Below are 20,819 nucleotides of genomic sequence, written 5' to 3'. Positions count from 1 at the left end.
CCCGTCACCTAACTGCTCTGCGCCTCAGTCAGTTTCCTCATCTGTAAAATGGGGATTCAATACCTGTTCTCCCTCCTGCTTAGCCCCTATTCCACCTGGAACTCACAGTCTGCGTTCCACCTGATTATCTCGTATCTGTAGGCGCTCAGTAAAGACTGCTGATGCCGCGGAAGGCTCTTGTCTCAGTCGGGAATCTTCCGGTCAGAAGGGACCCCGGCAAGATCACCTGAGGGAACAATACACCGAATGACAATCCAACGACGGTTTTTCTTACAAACATATAAATTATTTTATTTACAAAGCCATGTTACCAAAAAAAAAAGGAAAAAAGAAAAAAAAAAAAGAAAGCAAAACCCCAAAATACAATCGCTCACTCGAATCTCCTCCCCGCCCGACACTGAACCACGGCAGTATCCTCAGATCCAGCTATGTCTGCTGCTTCTTCTCCTTTAAAACTGTAAGCTGTAGGATTTACTATTTACACCGACTTTAGACATTTATTCTGCTTACAATTATCACAAGCGTGGAATGAATTCTACCGGAGAGGGCTATTAGAGAAAGGTGCGGGACAAAGGATGAAAATACTTAGTGTTACAAAACATGGATCGTAGAAAAGAAATCCACTCTACAATATGGCATTGTTTTCGAATGATTGGACATGCGTCTTCAAAAGTCTTCTGGAAAAGGTTCTAAAATCTGTAGTAGGAAAGCACAAGAGAGCAGGTGCAAATTCTTTTTCTGTGCAACAACAGTTATTTAATATTCCCATGGCTGACCAGCTAGGCAAAACCCAAAGAGTTTTGTTAAAGTGCCACGGGGAACAGCATAACAAAATAGAAGGTGTAAATAGAAAAATGTCTTTTTTTTCTTTTTTTTAAAACAACAGTTCACTGAGAATCAGCAATAATAGAATATGCTGTATAAACTATTCTCTACAAAGGTCGATCTGCATTATTTACAATCGGTACATCGATACAAAAGAAGGCATACAAGTTTTCCAAGTCACTTTTTTTTTTTATGGCTGACAGGTCTATGCATTGCGTATGTGGAACAACCAAAGCTTCTGAGCCTTCTATTGCTGGAGACAAAAATCACAATATCTTCAGGCAGACGGGATGGGAGGGAGCGAGGGGTTGGGGGCGGGAGGTGGAGATGGCTGACGGGTCGGAGGCGGGTGAGAGGGCAACACTTTAGCCCGCTCGTGAGGCCCCGATCCAGTTTTGCTCCATTAAAAGAAAAAAAAATAACAAAAAAGAAAAAAAAAAACCCTTTTATTTCCACTTCACTTCTCATGCTGAAAACTCCAATCCGTCACAAAATAAGCCAACGGTCTGCGGTGAAGTGTGTGGGGCTGTGTGTGGGTTTCGCTTTCTGCTAGGTTTTCCAGAAGCGCCCTGGTCGCGGGCAGAGCGGGTTCGGAAGGGCAGAGGCGGTGGTGGTTGGCGGTTCGCGCCCTCCGAGCTCACCAGCCGAGAGAGGTGTAGAAACCCAGACAGTTCCTGAAGCGCTCATTGAGTCACCGAGGAGACAGATTCTCAGAAGCAGCCACGAAAATCTCCAAACCTTCGCTTTCCCTCCGGAGCTATAAACGACGGCAGTCCAGGAAGCACAGAGGGTCGCCGTGTTGGAGATTTCTTTTTTCCTGTTTTAACTCCTGCAGGTTGTACAACTCAAAATAAATTATAAAAATCAACAGACTTCTCTGCTCCTAAAACTGAAGACAAAAAAATTGTGCAAAAATAACCAAGATATGTACACGCTTTTCAGTTTGAAGAAATGTACAATAAAAACATAATTCAAAGAACGTTTTAAAAATATAAACATTGCTCAAACTTTCCTAAGTTTCACATTGTTTCTGAAACTATTCGGGTCAGTTAGCTCTGTAATATAGTAAAACATAAATTATTACAAAATTAACACTATAAAAATTTACTTTAAGAATATCTTCTAAACTTTTTTTCAAAGGGTCTAGCCTTGTTTATAATTGCTTCAACATTTTATAAGTCTTAAAATCTGCCTTAAGCCTTTTTTTAAAAAAGAAAAACAGTAACAATCTCCTTCCTAGTTGCAATCTCTTCTTTTCCCCCAAGACGTACTAAATAAACCAGCATATAAGTGCACTTTTAACACTGTAGAAATAAGAGTTAACTCCTCTGCCCAAATGTCCCGGTGCCCGTTTTCAACTCCTGATTATACAAAGTTGTCGATTTTATTTAAAACCAGAACCCACTGCCCCCACTGCCCCCAGCAAGCCCGAAACCCGGCCCTCTCAGTTTTGGTCCCGGGACCCCGTGAGAAAGAAACACTGTCAGTGCGATCCAGCGACGAGGACGACGACGACAAGGGTCACCCCGGCGCCTCGGCGAGCCCGCCCTGGGAGGTGACGGAGCCAAGCGGTAGCTCGGCCTGCCCGGGGAGGGGACGAGGGGAGGCGGGGAGGGAGAAAAGAAAGAAGGAGGGAGGGAAGGAGAGAGGAAGAACGGGAGCCTGCCTGCCTCCCTTCAGGGGGATGACCCTCAGAGCCACGCGGTGGGGACCTGGCCATCACAGGCAGGGTTGGTGGAGCCGTCCGTAGCGCCCACTCCTTCGGACCCCCAAGACTGTGGCTCAATTGAAAGGCATCAGGAAAAGGCATTGGGGCAAACCAAATAGCCCCTCTCCCCTGCCCAGACTCCCCGCTAACTCCTGCGTCCTCCCCCTGGCCTCCCCCGTCCCCTGCGGGGGCGCGAAGATGGAACTGGAGCTGGGAACTCACCAACCTCAAATCCCCGCCCACAGAACCCGTCGGCCTCCTCCCCTCCCACCCAGGGGTCTGGGGTCCTGGGCACCAGCATGAAGCGGTGGGAAAACCAGGGAGGCCTGCCTGGGGAAGGGGGCCAAGTGGTATGAGCCCACCCGCCCGTTGCCTCGCTTCTCCACCCCGGCTCGTCACCCTCCTGCCACCTTTCCAGCCCTCCCCCAGATCACCCGGGCAGAGCCCCGTTCCTTGCCCTCCTACGGCGGCTGGGATCCCACAGGGCTCCCGGAAGCGGCAGATGACACCCGCGGCCCCGATGGGAAGCTGAAATCCGGATTGAGAAACCCGACCGGAGGGCCCCGGGTGCCCGGCCTCCGCTCCAAACTGCCGGAGGAGGCCGGGACTCCTCTGTGCCCACGGTGGGAAGGGCCAAGGGGGTGAAGGGAGCCCTTGAGGCCGGAGGAGAGGCAGGGGGAGGGGGGTGGAGGTCAGAAGTGAGCACGTGGGAGAGGTTATGGGAGAGGCTGAAGGCGAGGTCCAAAGTGAGGAGAGGAGGAGGCCGCAGGAGAAGCCGCGGAAGAGGCTGAGGGAGCGGTCGAAGGCGAGGAGCGGCGGAGGGCCGCGGGAGAGGCCGGGTCCCGGCTTCCCCGGGGAGGAAGAGGCCGGGCAGGAGTCCTCCTTTTTCGAAAGCCGGCTCGCCACTCGGACGGCACCGAGGAGCCGGCAACGTCCAGAGAAGAGAGTCCAAAGGGGCGGGCGGCGCGAGCGAACAATGGAAACAAACGGCTCGTACAGTTTTCTGAAAACCTTAAATTCACTTTTTCCCTTTATGAACCACAGGCTGAAGAGAAGGTCAGGGCCGCCTTTGGGCCCGGGCAGTAATGCCGCCGCGGCCATCTGGGGGTGGGGGCGGGGGAGGTGGGACGGGGACGGGCGAGCTGGAACCGGAGACCGGTCCTGGCTGCTTCATGGAAGAGTCCTGATTCTGCCGGTCCGGTTCGAAGTCTTCTAGGAGAGAACGGAGCAGCAGGGCGCGGTCAAACTCCACATTGCCTTTCCCATCTGGGCATCCTCTGTAGGCTGGACCGGGCAGAAATGCCAGCCCGTCCCCACTGACCCGCGGGGCCCCCCTCCCGGCCCCCCGGGCAGGGGAGGGCAACAGTCCAGGGGGCCGAACGGCTAGCGACACGCTGAATGAAAATGCTTTGACCCCCACAGCTGGAACTGCCTCAGAGCCCGGCTCAGGGACCAATTCCTGTGGCTCTCCTGCTGTGGGCAACGGCATCAGGATCGGTGAGAGCAGCCTTGCTCTGGGTGGAGTGGAGGCTGACTGGGGTGGAGGCAGGCAGAGGCGAAGGCTAGCTAGGCCTGGTACAGAGAAGCAGTGTGGCCTAATGAACAGAGTCAGGCTTGGGAGTCAAGAAGGCGTGGGTTTCGAATCCCAGCTCCCAGCTGGGGATTAATAATAATTATAATAATAATTGTGGTACTTGTTAAGCTCTCATTATGTGCCAGGCACTGTACTAAACGCTGGGGATGATACAGGACAATCGGGTTGGACACGGTCCCTTGTGCCAAGTGAGGCTTACGGTTTCAATCCCCATTTGACAGATCTGAGGTAACTGAGGCCCAGAGAACTGAAGAGCCCTGCCCAAGGCCACACAGCAGACCAGTGGCAGGGCCGGGATTAGAACCCACGACCTTGTGACTCCCAGGGCCGTGCTCTATCCACTACGCCATGCTGCTTCAATAATTCTTGCTGTGAGCCCCCCGTGGAACGTGGACTGTGTTCAACCTGATTTAGCTTGTATTCATTCATTCAATCATATTTATTGAGCGCTTACTGAGTGCAGAGCACTGTGCTAGGCGCTTACCCTCCCCAGCGATCGGAACGGAGCCTGGCACAAAGTAAGCGCTTCAAAATACCGTCATCATCATCATCAGATCCCACTCCGGTTTTCCACTATGGCTTTTCCAATTATCTGAACAGCTGGTGCCCTGGATTCCGGCCCTCAGATTCCCCAGGGGGCTCTTGCCGTGCTCCCAGTTGGGGGGTCAGCCCCCAGGGAGCCGTCCCAGCCCCCGACTGCGCCCCAAAGAAGCCGACGGGTTCCTCAGAGGAGCGGGCGAACTGGTCCCCCACCGGGTCACTCACCTGCCGGTTGTGTCCCAGGCTGGACGTGCTGGACGTGCTGGATTGGGAGAAAGCTACACTGCTGTTTTTTCCAACCTGAAAGATACCGATAAAGCCACCCTCAGGCTCCGGGATGGCTCTGTGAGGAGAGGGGTGCGAGAGGAGAGAGGTGCGAGAGGAGCGGGGGGCGCGAGGGGGGGGTTCGAGAGCGGGAGGTGGAAGAAAGTCCTCCCAGGAGAAGCAGGGAACTCGTGTCTGTACCTTGAAGCCTGAAGTCCGGCCTCAGGCCTTCTGGAAGATGGAGAGCAGGGGGGTGACACAGCCCCTGTCTTCCCCATTCCTGCCCCGGGATCCCTCACGGGGGGAGCTCGGCTCCGCCAACGGCTGCCCTCCCTCACCTTCCCAACCCGCACCTCCTCACCCTCGCCCACCCCGTCCTGTCTGCCCACTGCCTGCCCGGGCCTGGACGGGCAGACATTGCGGGGGCAGAGCGAGGGGGACTGTGCTGGTGATTGAGGCTGGGCATCCTTGGGAGAGGGGTGGGAGTAGGTCTGTGCACACAGACTGTGAGTGTGAAGGCCTCCAAGTCCAAAAGGCTGGAGAGCAGGAGGAGTTCAGGTGTGAACGATGGCAAAACTCTCCGCTTAGAACCAGGCCCACGATCCCCAGCTCGCTGTGCCAGTCTGCTGTTGCCGCTGCCTCGGCCAGCTCACGTCTCAGATGCCCCAGGATCCCCAGGGCCCCCCAAGTCCAGCCTGCTGGCATCCCAGCTGGGCTGACTGCTCTCTATCCCGACCCAGGCCCTCCACCCCTGCCTCTGTGCTTCACGGTTGGGAATTTGACGATGCTGGCCAGGCTGGCATAGCTGAAGAAATGATTCCTGGAGTATCCTGCGCTCCCCTCAATTTCACTCCCCTCAGGCCCAATCCCCTCGGCCTGGCTTTGCTCCGTCCCGTTCCTCTCAATGCTGCTCTGTAGTCCTGTTTTTTTGTTTTTTAATAATATTTAAGGGCTTACTATGTACAGCGTGGCTTAGTGGAAAGAGTCAGAGGACGTGGGATCTAATCCCAGCTCTGCTACTCGTCGGCTGTGTGACCTTGGGCAAGCCACTTCACTTCTCTGTGCCTCAGTTACCTCATCTGTAAAATGGGGGTTAAGACTGTGAGCCCCCCCGTGGGACAACCTGATCACCTTGTAACCTCCCCAGTGCTTAGAACAGTGCTTTGCACATAGTAAGTGCTTAATAAATGCCATTATTATTATTACCTCATCTGTAAAATGGGGATTGAGACTGTGAGCCCCCATGTGGGACAACCTGATCACCTTGTATCTACCCCAGCGCTCAGAACGGTGCTTGGCACATAGTAAGCGCTTAACAAATACCATAATTATTATTATCATTCATTATTATCATTACATGTCAAGCACTGCTCGAAGTGATTGGGCAGATACAAGTTAATCAGGTCAGACACCGTCCCTGTCCCACATGGGGCTCGCAATCTAAGTAGGAGGGAGACCGGGTACTGCATCCCCTTCGGCGGTTGAGGTAACTGTTTGCTTCAGTGTCGCAAACTCAGTACCGCTCCCCGATCCCACTCCTCTCAGGCCTGCTCTGTCTCCCCCAGACTGTCCGGACCCTTCCCACCCATTCTGGTTTTCATCCCGCCCGCAGCCAGCGTGCCCTGTGCCATAGCAGGGAATCACCGCTCGGACCCATGACCGCACAGACCACGCACGTCACAGCTCAGGGCGGCCCGACTGAATGGCCCGCCCCCGACTCCATCGACCCGGCTCCTCCTCGCCCGACCTCACCCTTCCTCTGCCCTCCCCTCCCTGGGGAACCACGAGGGTCCTCGCCAGTCTTGGGGCAGCAGGCGGAAGGCTTGAGGCCACCGACCCCTTCCCCCAGTGGGGCCTGGCTACAGGGAGTTCCTGTCTGAGAGGGGCTCAGTCTCCAAGCCCCCCGTCCCAGCCGGCTGGCCCCCAAGGATCGGGCGTCTGCCTGCGGGGTTGCCCCCGGCCCGACGAGTGTCCTAGGAAGCGGGGTCTGCCGGTGGCCACGGCAACACGAAGGCCCCACGCGAGGCCTGCACGGAGACTCCGTGCCCTGTCGCCTCTCACCTCCCGGCCTGCCCAGGATGATCAGGGGCGGCGGAGCGGGGATCCCGCTGGGGAGAGCGGGGGTATAGGCTCCCTGTTCACAGGTCCTCCCCTGCCCCCCGACCCCAACCCCCGGACGGGTGAGGCAGGGCCCCCGGGCCTTACCTGCCGAGGGACGGAGCTGTTCGCGGGGTCTGGCACTGGCGAGATAAGGCTGGAGGGGCTCTTCCGATGAACGCTGTTCATGCCCGCCATCTTGGCGATCTTACAGGCCTTGCCGCTCGCGCTCGAGTTCTTCCGCTTCTTGCCTTCCGCCTTGTCGAAAGCCAGCGGCAGCGAGGTCACGGCGTGGTGCGCGGCCAGGGCGAGGTTGCAGGCCTCCACCGCCCCGCCGCCCCCGCCCGGGCCCAGGCGTCGGAGGGCCGAGTCCGAGGAGCCGCCCGAGAGGGCCGCCGTCCGCCCCGGGGGCTCCAGCTTGGCACTGAGGGCGCCGGTCCCGTTGTTGGCGCTGTGCGCGGACAGGCTGTTGTAGGAGCACGGGGCCGGGAACGAGTTCAAGGTGGAATTGGGGTTCAAGACGCAGTTCTTCCTGTGGGGCCCTGAAAACGGGGACGGGGACGGCGAGGGGGAGGGCGAGGGGGAGGGCGAGGGGGACGGCGGCGGTGGCTTGCGCTTTTTGCCGCCCGCGGCCTCGTCGCCGTGGAAGGCCGGGTCCTTGACTTTTGAGGATCTGCTGGTTTTGGTTTTCGAGGATGGCTTGTGGGACGGGGAGGGGGCCGCGGCCGGGACGGGGGCCACGGCGGCCGGGGCCTTGAACGCGCAGTCCAGGATGCCCAGAGAGGCGGCGGCCGCCTGCGGGAAGGCCGCCGGGTGGGGTCCGAGGGCGCCCGCGTCCGAGGGGGTGCCGAAGGGGGCTCCGGCAAGCCCGCCGGGCGCCATCAGGTACGGAGAGGTGATCCGGGCGCTGACGGGCGCGGGGGACAGGTAGGCGGCAGTGGGGCTGCTGAACGGCTGCAGGACGGAGGAGGCTGCGCCGGGGGTGGGCAGGGGCGCCGACGGCGAAGGCATCGGGCTGTCGGCCGCGGGGGGGATCTTCCTGGCCACCGGAGACGCGAGAGGGAGACGCCCGAGGTCAGCCGGGGAACGGGCAGGGGAGCCCGCCCGCTACCCCACACCAGCCCCCGCCCCGGGCCCTCCGCTCCGACTTACTTCCACATCTGGGAATTCAAGTGTTTCTCCACCATGGAGTTGAGGGCGAGTCGGAACCGGTCCCATCTGCGGTCGAACACGTAGTAGCCGCGGCCCATGAGCCGGCTCCCGAACGAGCAGAACTGTGAGAGGAGACGTTTCCGGCTGGGCACCAGCGGCACGGGCCTGCCACCCCCAACCTGCTGCCTAGCTGCCCCCACCCCCACCCCCCGCCACCGCAGCCGGGGTTTCCCGCGTTGGACGGAGAGGGCGAGACCCACCCCAAACGATTTGGGGTGATGCGTGGAATAATGGCAGTCCAGCTTCTCCGCCTCGTCAGTTCCCTCCGTGTCGCCCTCGTCGCTGGACAGCCGGCTGGCTAGGTCGCGGCCCAGGGAGGGCAGGGGCAGCTCGGGGCCGAAGCCGCCGTGGGTCGAGGAGCTGGAGCCGTTGACGCTGTTGGCGGATGATGGTCTGGGGGTGGGGAAGGGGGACCGGAGAGGGCATCAGCACCGCCGCCTGGCACCCCCCACCCAGCTGGTGTGCCTGACCGCCGCCAGAGTGGGACCCCCCGATAGTCCCCCAACTTTAAAAGCAGATGCTGGGGGGCTAAGCCGGCCATGCGGGCCCTGGCCCTCCTCTTCCTGAAGAGCCCGCTGGGAGACCGAGACCCCCACAAAGAGCCAAGATCACCAGAGGGCTCGGGGCTCCCCAGCCTGGACGGCTCCATGCTCAACCTGGGGGCTCGTCTCCCCACCCTCAAGGCACAGGAGACCACCAACCTATAAGTGACCAGGGAGGAGACAATGGACCTGGAAGAAAACTCCCGCTTCCTCCCACCCCGCTCCTGCCACACTCTGGCCCGGCCCGCTGCCCCCACTGTAGTCCATCGAGCCTAGTTCAGGGATCCGCCCTTGGAGAAGACACGCCGTGCCCCGAAGGGCAGTCGCTGGCCAAACCCCTTCTCCGCCGGGCCCCTGGGGGCCGTTTCAGCTCGCTAACACGGCTCCACCCCCAAGTCAGCCCGACTCACTTCCAAAATGGTCCAGGGAAGGTCAGTGAAGGAACTCAGTACAAACACACAAACACACACACCTGCCCACCAGCCTCTCTCTCTCTCATACCCACTCCCTGGGCCTTGGTGCTATCCCATGGTCCCCGTTCAGTGGACCGGCATGCCGGAGCGCTAACCCGGGCCACCCCACCGCCCCCTGGCAGGGGGCTTTCCCAGACGCCGGCTTACCGAGGAAGTACGGAATTGGGCAGTCTAGATTTTGCGGGAGACGCTACTTTAGGTTCCGGCCCGGAGGTGGAGGCGGCTCCCGCGAGAGGGTCCGGCCCCGGGACCGGCTGGCTCTGGTGCGCGTCTCTGGTCCCCGGCCCCGCCGGCGGCGGTGGCGGCGGCAGGAGATGCTCCTTGTCTTTGGAACCCTCTTTTTCCCTGGAGCGGGCCTTGTGCTCGGCCAGCAGGATGTCGAACTGCTTCTTCCGGCCCGGAACTGCCCGCCGGTGGTTCAGCGAGTGTGTCTGCGGAGGAGGGAGGGATTGAGGCCGGTGCCCCCTGCCCGGCGCGACCCCTGGTCCGTTGCCCTCCCGCGGGAGTCAGGGAGTGGGCTGGGGGTGGGCAGGGTGTAGGTGAAAAGTAGGCGGGGGTCGGGCAGGGGGCGGGCGGGCGGGCAGAGAGGCGGGTACATGCATCCCCAGGGGAGAGGCATGCCCCGCTGGTGGCTGGGGGGCCCGGGTCAGTGCCCCGTCCCCAGCCCGGCCAGAGCAGGGCGGCGTCAGAAAATCACCTTGCAGGTGAGGGATCTGGTGCAAGGTTTCTTGGTCTCGGGGTCCGACACTCCACAGTGCTTATTTGGGTCAAATTCTCGCTCTGGGAGGGAAAGAGAAACGATGACTACAGCCGGCCGGTAGCCGGCCTCTCCCCGGCCGCCCAGAGTGCTCCACATCTCCCACCTCTAGGGCCCAGGGGGTCAGCCCCGTCTCCCACAAAGCCACCGGGTCTCCGAGCCGGGCCGGCGGGCGGCAGGAGAGGCCTGGGGGGTGGGGGTGGGGGCAAGAAATGCTTGGTTGGAATCACCGTTAGGGTCGAATCGCCACCTGAAAGGTGAGAGGTCAGTGCCACTGTGCCAGGGGCAAACTAGGCCACGCACCTTCCACTCCCACCACCCTCAGGGATTGGGGCAAGAGGAGACGGCCGTCCCCCTCCACCCCCATCTCGTCTTGTCTGCAGGGGAGGTGGGGCAGGGTGTCTGCCTGCGTAGAGACAGACTGACGGACACGGAGGCTTTAAGGACTTGGCTTTCCAGGCAGTTCCGGGGGTAAGGACGGGGGGAGAGGGAGGCCGAAGGAAGAATCTGGAAGAGGGCGGGGGAGGGCAGTTGGGGCTCCTTCCTCCCCAACAAGTCCAGGGCTTCACAGGGCAGCAGGAGCCCCCTCAACAGCCATGCCACCTCTTCGGATGTGCCAGCTCTTGGTCCGGGCCTACGGGCCCCCGTGGGGAGCAGTGGCCTGGGCACGGAGAGGGTGGGGCACCAGTGCCCAACCCTGAGGTAGGCAGGAGGGAAGGGGACTGGGGCCAGCCCCCCACCCCCAGAGCCCAAGGGCCAGCCTGCATCCCGGGAGCTGGGGGACGCCCGCTCCCACCCAATGGCACCGTATCTGCTGAGCCCCATCTCTGCTTCTTCCCAGAACCAAACCCTGCCTGCAAGGAATTTGGACGCCTCCTCCTGGTTGGCCTCCCGGGACCCCCTCATCTGTCCAAGGCGGCCCTGCCACCATGGCTAGGACTGGGAGGTAATGTGGCCTTATTGGAAGAGTATGGACGCCCGGCCTGCCGGGGACCAAGGGCAAGGCACTGAACTGCTCTGGGCCTTAATTTCCTCATCGGGAAAATAGGGACTCAACACCTGCTTTTTGGGGGGGCGGGGGGGGGTACCAAGCCCGACAGCAGATTCAAGCTAATCAGGTTGGAGGCCGTCTCTGTCCCCCATGGGGCTTACAGTCTAAATCCCCATTTTACAGATGAGGGAACTGAGGCCCAGAGACGTGAAGCGACTTGCCTAAAGTCACACAGCAAACAAGTGGCGGGGTTGGGATTAGAACCCAAGTCCTTCTGATTCCCAGGCCGGGGCTCTCCCCACTAGGCCAGGCTGTTCTCCCTCCTACTTCGACCATGAACCTCAGGTGGGACAGATACTGTGCTGGGCCCAATCTGATGATCCTGCATCCGTCCCAGCGCACAGTACAGTGCTTGGCACAGAGTAAGCGCTTAACAGTACCACGACAATTATTATTATCTGGGCCCAGTGACTCATACCGCAGGGTCCGGCTCCCACCACTCCGTCACCTCCGGGGTCCCCCGGCCACTGAGCCCAGCAGAGATTCGGTCCCGGTCCCAGTCCCGGGCACGGGGAGGGGTCAGAGGGGACCGTGCGGAGGAAACCGAGGCTCAGGGCCTGGCGGGTCAGTCGGGCGGGGCACCTACCTGCCAGCCTCTTGTACGGTTTGTTGCCCTTGGTGCCGTTCTGGTGCTTCCTGTCTAAGGCGGGGGTCGCACCACCCCTGCCGTTCAGGACCTTCTCCGGCGACGGGGGCACCGGCCTGGGCAGGAGGACAGGCTTGGCACCCAGTGGGGCCGCGAGGGCGGGCGAGGGGTTGGAGGAGCAGGAGGAGGAGGAGGAAGAGGAGGAGGAGGAGGAGGAGGGAGCCGCGGGGGTGGCGGTCGCGTTCATTTTGACGTTGGCACTATCGGCCTTCACCAGGTTAGGAATTTTCTCTAAACTGACTACGGGCACTGGAACGCTGGAAAAGAAATGAAAGGGCAAAATCAGACTTCTGGCCGGCAGGAAGTCCCATGGTCGGGCCACCCCGCCCTCTCCGAAGCGTTCCTTTGGCCTCTCTGCCGCCGCCATACCTAAGGGTTGCTGTTTGCGGAGGGGCCTCTGGCCCACAGCCATCAGGGAACGAGCTGAGCCACGGCCAGGGTCCGGCCTTTTCCCCCCAGCTCACCTCTGGTTCAGGGGGTCGGCCCTCCCTCCCTTCCCAAGCACCCTGCCGGGTTGGTCTGGTCTCCTCTCCTGTCTCTCCGATGGGTGGTGTCCCCCTGCGTGCCCACTGTTCTCTCCCTGGAGAGTGCCCCCTTATAATAATAACGATGGCATTTATTAAGCGCTTACTAGGTGCAAAGCACTGTTCTAAGCACTGGGGAGGTTATCAGGTGATCAGGTTGTCCCACGTGGGGCTCACAGTCTTAATCCCCTTTTTACAGATGAGGCAACTGAGGCACAGAGAAGTGCAGTGGCTTGCTCAAAGTCACACAGCTGACAATTGGCAGAGCCGGGATTTGAACCCATGACCTCTGACTCCAAAGCCCGTGCTCTTTGCCACTGAGCCACGCTGCCTTATCTTCCCTTCCCCGCCAGCCTCCGGGTACCCCCGGCTCTACCTGGCCGGATACCTGCTTCGCTCGGACAAACCACTCAATCGATGGTATTTACTCAGCATTTACGATCCGTATTAGGCGCCTGGGAGAAGACGATGAATCCAACGGGACTAGCAGCCCATAACCAGGTTACAGTCTAGAACGGGAGCCAGGTTAGCGTTCTAAAGCTGGAATTCCCAGGAACCAAGGACTGATCTTGGCTGAGGAGCGATTCTCGAGTTAACGCTTCAAGGCCGCCGCTCAATGGACTGCCACACGCACCGTGGAGAAGCACCATGGCCCGGTGGCTGGAGCCCGGGCTCGGAAATCAAGAGGACCAGGGTTCTGATTCTGGCTCTGCCACACTGTGTGCTGTGTGGCCTTAGGCAAGTCATTTCACTTCTCTGGGCCCCAGTTCCCTCATCCGTACATGGGGATTAAGACTGTGAGCCTCACATGGGACAGGGACCTGATTAGCTTATCAAACCTGGCACACAGGCAGCGTTTAACAAATACCACTAAAAAAACGGAGAGTGGGTCTGTACAATGCTCCCCCAACCTGTGGGGTTCCTGGAGACAGTCTCTGCACTGGGCAGGCTGGGCGGCCACTGCCCCAGGGACACCCCCTCACAGAGGGCCCCCCACCCAAGTAGCTCGGTCAGGGTGCAACCCTGGTGACCTGCCTTAGCAGACTGCGACCGCCCAGGACTCTGGGTGCCTCTGGGCCTCAGTTTCTCTCTCAGCTGGCTAAGCGATGGCCCGGCCCCTTATTAAAAGCCTCCGCTTCCGGACTCCAACCCTAACCAGGATAGGGGAAGGGATTTGGGGCTCTACCCCCTAACTGGGTCTTGGAGGACAAGGCCTGTGAAGGAAGAAGAGTGGAAACTCCGGGAAGGACCTCAGGAGACCCTGTCTGCTAATTCTGCTGTACTGTACCCTCGCAAGCGCTTAGTACGATGCTCTACATGTACTAAGCATGCAATAAATAGCATTGATTGATTAACTGAGACCCACTGGTCCAGCCCCCTCCCTCCAGGCTGCTGACAGGCTGACCTTTGAAGCAGCACGGTGTAGTGGATGGAACACGGGCCTGAGAGCCAGAAGGACCTGGGTTCTAATCCCGGCTCTGCCACTTGTCTGCTCTGTGACCTTGGGCAAGTCACTTCAATTCTCTGTGCCTCAGTTCCCTCCTCGGTGAAATGAGGATTGAGACTGTGAGCCACACAGGGGACATCCAACTCCTTTTGCTTGTAGCGACCTCAGCGCTTAGTACAGTGACTGGCACAAATACCACCATCGTTTTTATTATTATTATTACTGCCCTTTGGGGGATGGTGGGTGGCAATAGGGTGAAGACTGGGAACAGGGCAGCTCAGGCGCATGCTGAAGGTGGCACCTGGCTGCCGTCAATCAATCGTATTTATTGAGCGCTTACTGTGTGCAGAGCACTGTACTAAGCGCTTGGGAAGGTCCTGCTGCCTGGGCATAAAACAAGCCTCGAGGAGAGTGTTTGTGTCAGGGTGGGGGGGCATCAATTTGGGCAAACCCTTCCTGACAAAACAACACAAACAGGCTGGATTCTTGTGGGGAGAGTGAGGAGGAAGACGGCTGGAAAACGCGCGTTCTCGAAGGCACTAGAAGCCGACCACTGCCTGATTCGCTGTCTCTCGTGTAGACGGGGGAGGCGAAACTCCCCTGAAGGATGGCCCCTCGGAGGCTTGGACGACGGGCAGCGTTCCCAGCTTTCCCTTGGGCAGCATTCCCAGTCTCCCTGGGGCACTGGTCATTCATTCATTCATATTTATCGAGCACTTACTGTGTGCTGAGCACTTGGGAGAGGACAACAGAACAATACACTGATGCATTCCCTGCCCACGACGAGCTTGATCACTAAGTCTCCCCCAGGCGCTGGTCCCTGAGTCTCCCTGGGGAAAGGTCACCGAGTCTCCCCAGACAAGCAATCCAGCTTCTCCCTGGATAAGGTTTCCCAGCCCTTTAGTCACCGCGGGCACCCGAGGCTGGGGCTGATAGGCCTTTCCTTCCGTTTCTCCTCAGGCTTCGGACAAAAGTCCCAAGCTTCGGCCCACGATCACCTGTGGACTGGCCGGAAGCTCTTAGTTCTGCCGTTGGCTTTTCTCGGGTCTCTCGGGAGCCCCGCTGGGATTGGGCCGAGCATGGACCCCAGTTGAATGAATGAATAATAATAATAATTAATAATTACGGTATCTGTTAAGCTCTCGCTAGGTGCCAAGCACTGTTCTACGTGCTGGAATAGATACAAGTTAATCAGGTTGGACACAGTCCTCAATCCCCGTTTTGCAGATGAGGCAACTGAGGCACAGAGAAATTAAGTGACTTGCCCAAGGTCGCACAGCAGAAGAGTGAGTGGTAGAGCCGGGAGCCCACATCCCCTGGCTTCCCAGCCTGTGTTCTTGCCACTCGGCTAAGCTGCTTCCCCGTCCAGGAGGCGGGGACTCCCCAGTGCCTGGGGCACAGCCGGTAATGTGGCTTAGTGGCAAGAGCCCAGGCTTGGGACTCAGAGGACCTGGGTTCTAATCCCGGTTCCACAACTTGTCTGCTATGTGACCTTGGGCAAGTCACTTTACTTCTCCGGGCCTCAGTTCCCTCATCTGTAAAATGAGGATGCAAAGTGTGTGCCCTTCACGGGACAACCTGATTACCCTGTATCTACCCCAGCGTAAGCGTTTAACAAATACCATAAATATTATTATTATGAACTGACATCTGCCTTTCTCCGGATGACTCGGTCTCCCCTGCCGCTCTCTAGAGGGGGGCCTCATCTTCTCCCACTCCCCCAGACTCACCAGGAAAGGGGTAGGAGGAGTCAGCTCCCCAGTGCTGCTTTCGCACCATCCCACCTCTCCCGTCCCTCTCTTTCCATTCCTCTGAAGCCCACATCACCCACCTCCCAGGCCCCATTTCCAAAAATCTGAACCGTTTTGATCCCTCCCTCACATTCCTACTCTCCTTCTCCATCCCTACAGCAATCAAGGGGATTTCGATATCTATACAGACGCTCCCGCTCCCTTCACTCCACGGAACCTGCCCTCACAGAGGTCACAGATGATCTCCTCCTCGCCAAATCCAACGGACTCCACTCCATCCTATTCTCCTCGACCTCTCGGCTGCCTTCGACACTGTGGACCCCCCCACCCCCACCCCAGGACACGTTATCCAACTTCGGCTTCGCTGACACTGTCCTCTCCTGGTTCTCCTCTTGTCTCTGTGGCTGTTCATTCTCAGTTTCTTTCCAGGGCTCCTCCTCTGCTTTCCACTTGCTAACGGTGGGAGTTCCACAAGGCTCAGTTCTGGGTCCCCTTCTATTCTCCATCTACGCCCACTCCCTAACAGAATTAATTTGCTCCCACGGCTTCAACTACCATCTCTACGCTGATGATTCCCCAATCTACATCTCCAGCCCTGATCTCCCTCCTTCTCTGCAGTCTCACATTTCCTTCTGCCTTCAGGACATCTCTACTTGGATGTCCCGCTGACACCTCAAAATTAACACATCCAAAACAGAACTCCTCATCTTCCCACCCAAACCCTGTCCTCCCCCTGACTTTCCCATCAAAGTAGACGGCACCACCATCCTTCCTGTCTCACAAGTCCGTAACCTTGGCATTATCCTCGACTCATCTCTCTCATTCAACCCACATATTCAATCTGTCACCAAATCCTGTCGGTTCAACCTTCCCAACAGCCCTAAAATCTGCCCTTTTCTTTCCATCCAGACTGCTACCACCTTAATCCTTACCCCACTTACCCTATCCCACCTTGACCTCTACATGAGCCTCCTTGTTGACCTCCCTGCCTCCCATCTCTCCCAAACTCCAGTTCATACTTCACTCTGCTGCCAGGATCATTTTTCTAACAAATAAAATTGAGTCCGCATCTCCCCTCTCCTCAAGGACTTCCAGTGGTTGTCTATCCACCTCTGCATCAGACAGAAACTCCTTATTACAGGCCTCAGAGCACTTAACCACCTTGCCCCAGTCTACTTTACCTCACTGATTTTCCACTAAAACTTAGCACACTCACTTAACTCCTCTAACGCCAGTCTACTCACTGTACTTCAATTTCGTCGTCCATCTCGCCATCGACCCCTCACTCACGTCCTCCCTCTGGCCTGGAACTTCCTTCACAGTGGACAGACCCTCACGTCCCACCTTCAAAGCCATATTAAAATCCCATCTCCTCCGAGAAGCCCTCCTGACTAAGTCCTCATTTCCCCTACTCCCTCTCCTTCCTGTGTCACCCCCTGCCCTTGGGGTTGTACCCTGTATTCCCGCCCCTAACCCTCAGCACCGCAGCACTTATGTACATAGCCTTAATTTAACATCTGTCTCCCAGCCAGCCCCTAGACTGTAAGCTCCTCGTTGGCAACATAACTCTGTGACAGTGTACTTTCGCAAGTGCTTAGTACACCGCTTTGCGCACTGTAAACGCTCAATAGATTTGATTGTTTTCCCGCAGATACGGGGCCAACCGGACCGGCCTGCATCCGGACGGCAGGATCCCGGGACCCAGGTGGGCCGAGCCGGAAAATCCGAGCGGTCCGGTGTTTTGAGGTTGGGGCGATGGGGGAAGAGGGGGGCTGCGTCTACAGTTCAGTTTGAAGGCAAGAAAACGAAGGAAGCACCAACCATCAGCCACTAGATGTAACTGCCCTGATGGCCTGAGGGTCCGGTTGGCATTGCTTCCTCTGGGCCGCTGTGCCCGACTCCTTGCCCGGGGAAGAGGGTCCCCTCAGCACCCCCCGTAGTCCGCCAGCCCCCCAAGCTGCCGGCCGGAAGCCCGAGGCACACCAACACCCCGTCCTCTCCCTGCTGGCAGGAACGGAAGAGAGGCCCCGGGCCCCGTCAGCTGGCAGAACCGACTGCTCTTTGTGGTCGGGTCGTCTCCACCAGCTCAACGCACCCAAGCCCCAGCTGGGGGTGGCGGGGAAGGGGCTGGGGGAGAGAAGGGGCGCCAAGACAGGTCTGAGTGAGAGCTCACTCCTCAGATATCCCCACGGGGCCTCGGGGTGTACCCCAAAAGCCCTTTAATACTCAGCCCCCAAACACTTAACGTTCATCCATCCTTATTCTCTACCACTTCCCCTCTCTGAAATTGATTCTAACCCCATCTCTCCTAATTAGAGCCTAAGTTCCCCAAGGGCGGGGGTCACGCTTACCAACTCTCTTGCGTCTTCCTCTCCCTAGCATTTAGCACAGTACTCAGCAGACACTAGGGACTCAATAAATCCTACTGAATGACTGACCTGCCTGTACAGGGGGACTCTGCCCATGCCTGGGTATGAAGGTCGGTAAAGACGGCTACCAGGGCCACGGAGGGATACCCAGGACTTGGGCAGGCCCTAGAAGCTCCTGCGGATGTCCTGCCAGTGCTCCGACCAGGAGTCCCCACTGGGCCGTGGCTCCCTAGAACGGCTCTGGCCAGAGAAGAGCATCCACAGGGCCCACGTGCATCAGACCTCGGCGTAGCCGGACTGATTTCCAGGTGGCCCGCTTCCCGCCAGGGCCCCTCACATGCCCAGAGCTGGCAGGACCCATCCTGCAATTTTCCTTCTCGAGCCTTCTACCCAAAACGCACCCTTTTCAAATATCCGGTCAGTCTTTCCCGGCTCTCTGCTGCCCGCTGAAGCCTCTGGGAATCCGAGGCCGTTACCCCTGGGCTACCCTCCTCCCCGGCCCCCAGAAGCCTAATGTCGTGTGCAGCGAGGAAGTAGCTTTCACTGTCTGAGGGAGCAAGTCCGGGCTTCCCCTCAAACTGCCACCCCTCCCCACCCCAGTTTTTTCCCCAGGTACCTCTGAGAAAGATCCTTTCAGCAGGAACCCTTGCCCATTGACTTCTCAATCAATCAGTCGTATGTAAGATCGTTGTGGGCGGGGAATGTGTCTTTTTATTGTTGCTTTGTACTCTCCCAAGTGCTTAGTACAGTGCTCTGTATGCAGCAAACGCTCAATAATGAATGAATTAAAATGCAGAGCACTGTACTAAGTGCTTGGGAGAGTACTCCCCTTACACTCCCCACTCCTTATTCTGGTCTTCTAGCCCTATCCCACACTCTTCGCTCCTCTCAAGCCATCTTATGATATTTGGTAAGCCCTTCCTATAAATCAGGCACTGCACTAAAGCACTGGGGCAGATGCAAGGTTGTGAGGTTGGACGCGGTCCGTGTTCCGCATGGGGCTCACAGTCTTAATTCCCGTTTTCCAGATGAGGTAACGGAGGCCCATAGAAGCGAAGTGACTTGCCCGAGGTCACACAGCAGACAGATGGCAGAGCTGGGATTACAACCCAGATCTTTCTGACTCTCGGCCCGGGTTCTGACCCCCGGGCTTCTCTCTGGTCTCCTGCCGCTGATCTTGTCAGGCCCTCCCTCAAGTCCTCCAGGAGGCCTTCCCTGATTCATCCCTCCTCTCCCGGCCCTCCTGCTGCTTCAGCACTTCCACATCACCTAACTAACTACCCACTCACCTAACTACCCACTCGTCGCCTAACTACTCACTCATCCCACCTGCCTGGGAGCACTTATGTCTAGATCTTTATACTCTTGCATCCTCTGTAGGCAATTTATCATCATCACCGATGGTATCTGCTGAGCGCTGTGTGCAGAGTACTGAACTAAGCGCTTGGGAGAATGCATCACAACAGAGTTGGCGGACACATAACCTGCCCATAATGATCTTGAAGACCAGAGAATTTATTTTAGCATCTGTCTCCCCGGTTCTTGATAATAATAATCATAATAATGATGGTATTTGTTAAGCATTTACTACATGCCAAGCACTGTTCTAAGCACTTGGGTAGATACAAGGTAATCAGGTTGTCCCACGTGGGGCTCACAGTCTCAATCTTCACTTTACAGATGAGGTAACTGAGGCACATGGAAGTGAAGTGACTTGCCCAAAGTCACACAGCTGACAAGTGGCGGAGCCGGCATTAGAACTCATGCCCTCTGACTCCCAAGTCACACGTACGTGTCCATGGTGCGTGTCCACGGCACGGACTGTGTTTACTAACTCTACTGTACATGAACAATACTGAACCTTCAAGCGCTTAGTACAGTGCTCTGCACAGAGAGAGTATTCAATAAACCCAATTGGTTGATTGATGCTTCACCCATTTTCTGCTATTCCCCTTCCTGCCCACCTCGACCCACCCTTCCACCTCCCATTCGATCGGCTTCGGTCGTTGCCCCCGGCCTCTGGAGGGGCGAATGGTCCCCTCTAAGCCATCTGGGAAACTCTTAGCAGCAGCATGGCCTAATGGATAGAGCCCAGGCCTGGGAGTCCGAAGGACCTGGGTTCTAATCCTGGCTCTACTTGCCAGCTGTGTGACCTTGGGTATATCACTTAACTTCTCCGGGCCTCGGTTCCCTCATCTGTAAAATGGGGGTTAAGACTGTGAGCCCGTTGCTGGGTGGGGACCGTCTCTATATGTGCCGACTTGTACTTCCCAAGTGCTTAGTACAGTGCTCTGCCCACAGTAAGCGCTCAATAAATATGACTGAATGAATGTGAGCCCCACGTGGGGCAACCTGATTACCTTGTATTTACCCCGGTGCTTAGAAACAGTGCTTGGCACATAGTAAGCTCTTAACAAATACCGCAATTATTGTTATTATTATTATTAACTTCTCCAGGCTTCAGTTCCCTCATCTGTAAAACGGGGATTAAGACTGTGAGCCCCATAAGGGACGTGGACTGCGTCCAACCTCCTTAGGTTGCATGCGTCCAACCTCCTTAGGTTGCATCTACCTCAGCGCTTAGCCCAGCACCTGGCTCATAGTAAGCGCTTAACAAATACCACACAGAGCTCTCCACCTCGCCGCCTTCAGGGCGGCTCGGCCGGCCCGGCTCCGGCTGCTTTCCCCTCGGGGTGGGAGGACACCGAGCGGAGCTCTCTGCACAGCCTGGCTGGGAAGCCCTAGGGTACTTCCCAGGCGCTTAGTACAGTGCTCGGCACACAGTAAGCGCTCAATAAATACGATTGAATGAATGAATGAATGGTGTGGCGCTGTCCACCTGCCCATCCTGCCTCGCCCTTGGGCTGGCCCACCCAAGCCACGGTCATTCAGTCAGCAGCAGGCAGAGGGAACGGGAAGCCACGGAGAGGTCCCGGTGCCACTCCCACCCCCACGGCCGCTCTGCTTTCCGCGGGGTCTAAGCCGGGGGCTGGGGAGGGGTCCCCGACCGGCTGCGGAT

The 20,819-nt window shown here is 57.7% G+C and overlaps 1 protein-coding gene across 3 annotated transcripts in view; it reads right to left on the bottom strand.

Moving 5' to 3' along the window:
- Positions 1-308: 308 nt before the first annotated feature.
- ATXN7L1 (ataxin 7 like 1) overlaps positions 309-20,819 on the bottom strand; it is a 100,504-nt gene continuing 79,993 nt past the window's right edge. The window contains exons 5-12 of one of the 3 annotated variants that reach the window (XM_038741454.1): positions 11,650-11,966; positions 9,953-10,035; positions 9,403-9,686; positions 8,441-8,633; positions 8,181-8,302; positions 7,137-8,067; positions 4,893-4,967; positions 309-3,745 (exon numbers count right to left, since the gene is read on the bottom strand). In XM_038741454.1, the coding sequence (XP_038597382.1) occupies positions 3,704-3,745; positions 4,893-4,967; positions 7,137-8,067; positions 8,181-8,302; positions 8,441-8,633; positions 9,403-9,686; positions 9,953-10,035; positions 11,650-11,966 (2,047 nt within the window). In that variant the 3' untranslated portion in view covers positions 309-3,703. The remainder of the gene's footprint in view (positions 3,746-4,892; positions 4,968-7,136; positions 8,068-8,180; positions 8,303-8,440; positions 8,634-9,402; positions 9,687-9,952; positions 10,036-11,649; positions 11,967-20,819) is intronic. The other 2 variants (XM_038741455.1, XM_038741456.1) reach the window with 2 other exon arrangements.

The sequence above is a fragment of the Tachyglossus aculeatus genome, assembly GCF_015852505.1.
Source record: "Tachyglossus aculeatus isolate mTacAcu1 chromosome 12 unlocalized genomic scaffold, mTacAcu1.pri SUPER_6_unloc_1, whole genome shotgun sequence".
Classification (NCBI taxonomy): Eukaryota; Metazoa; Chordata; class Mammalia; order Monotremata; family Tachyglossidae; genus Tachyglossus; species Tachyglossus aculeatus.
This window is presented reverse-complemented; position numbering and strand designations above follow the sequence as displayed.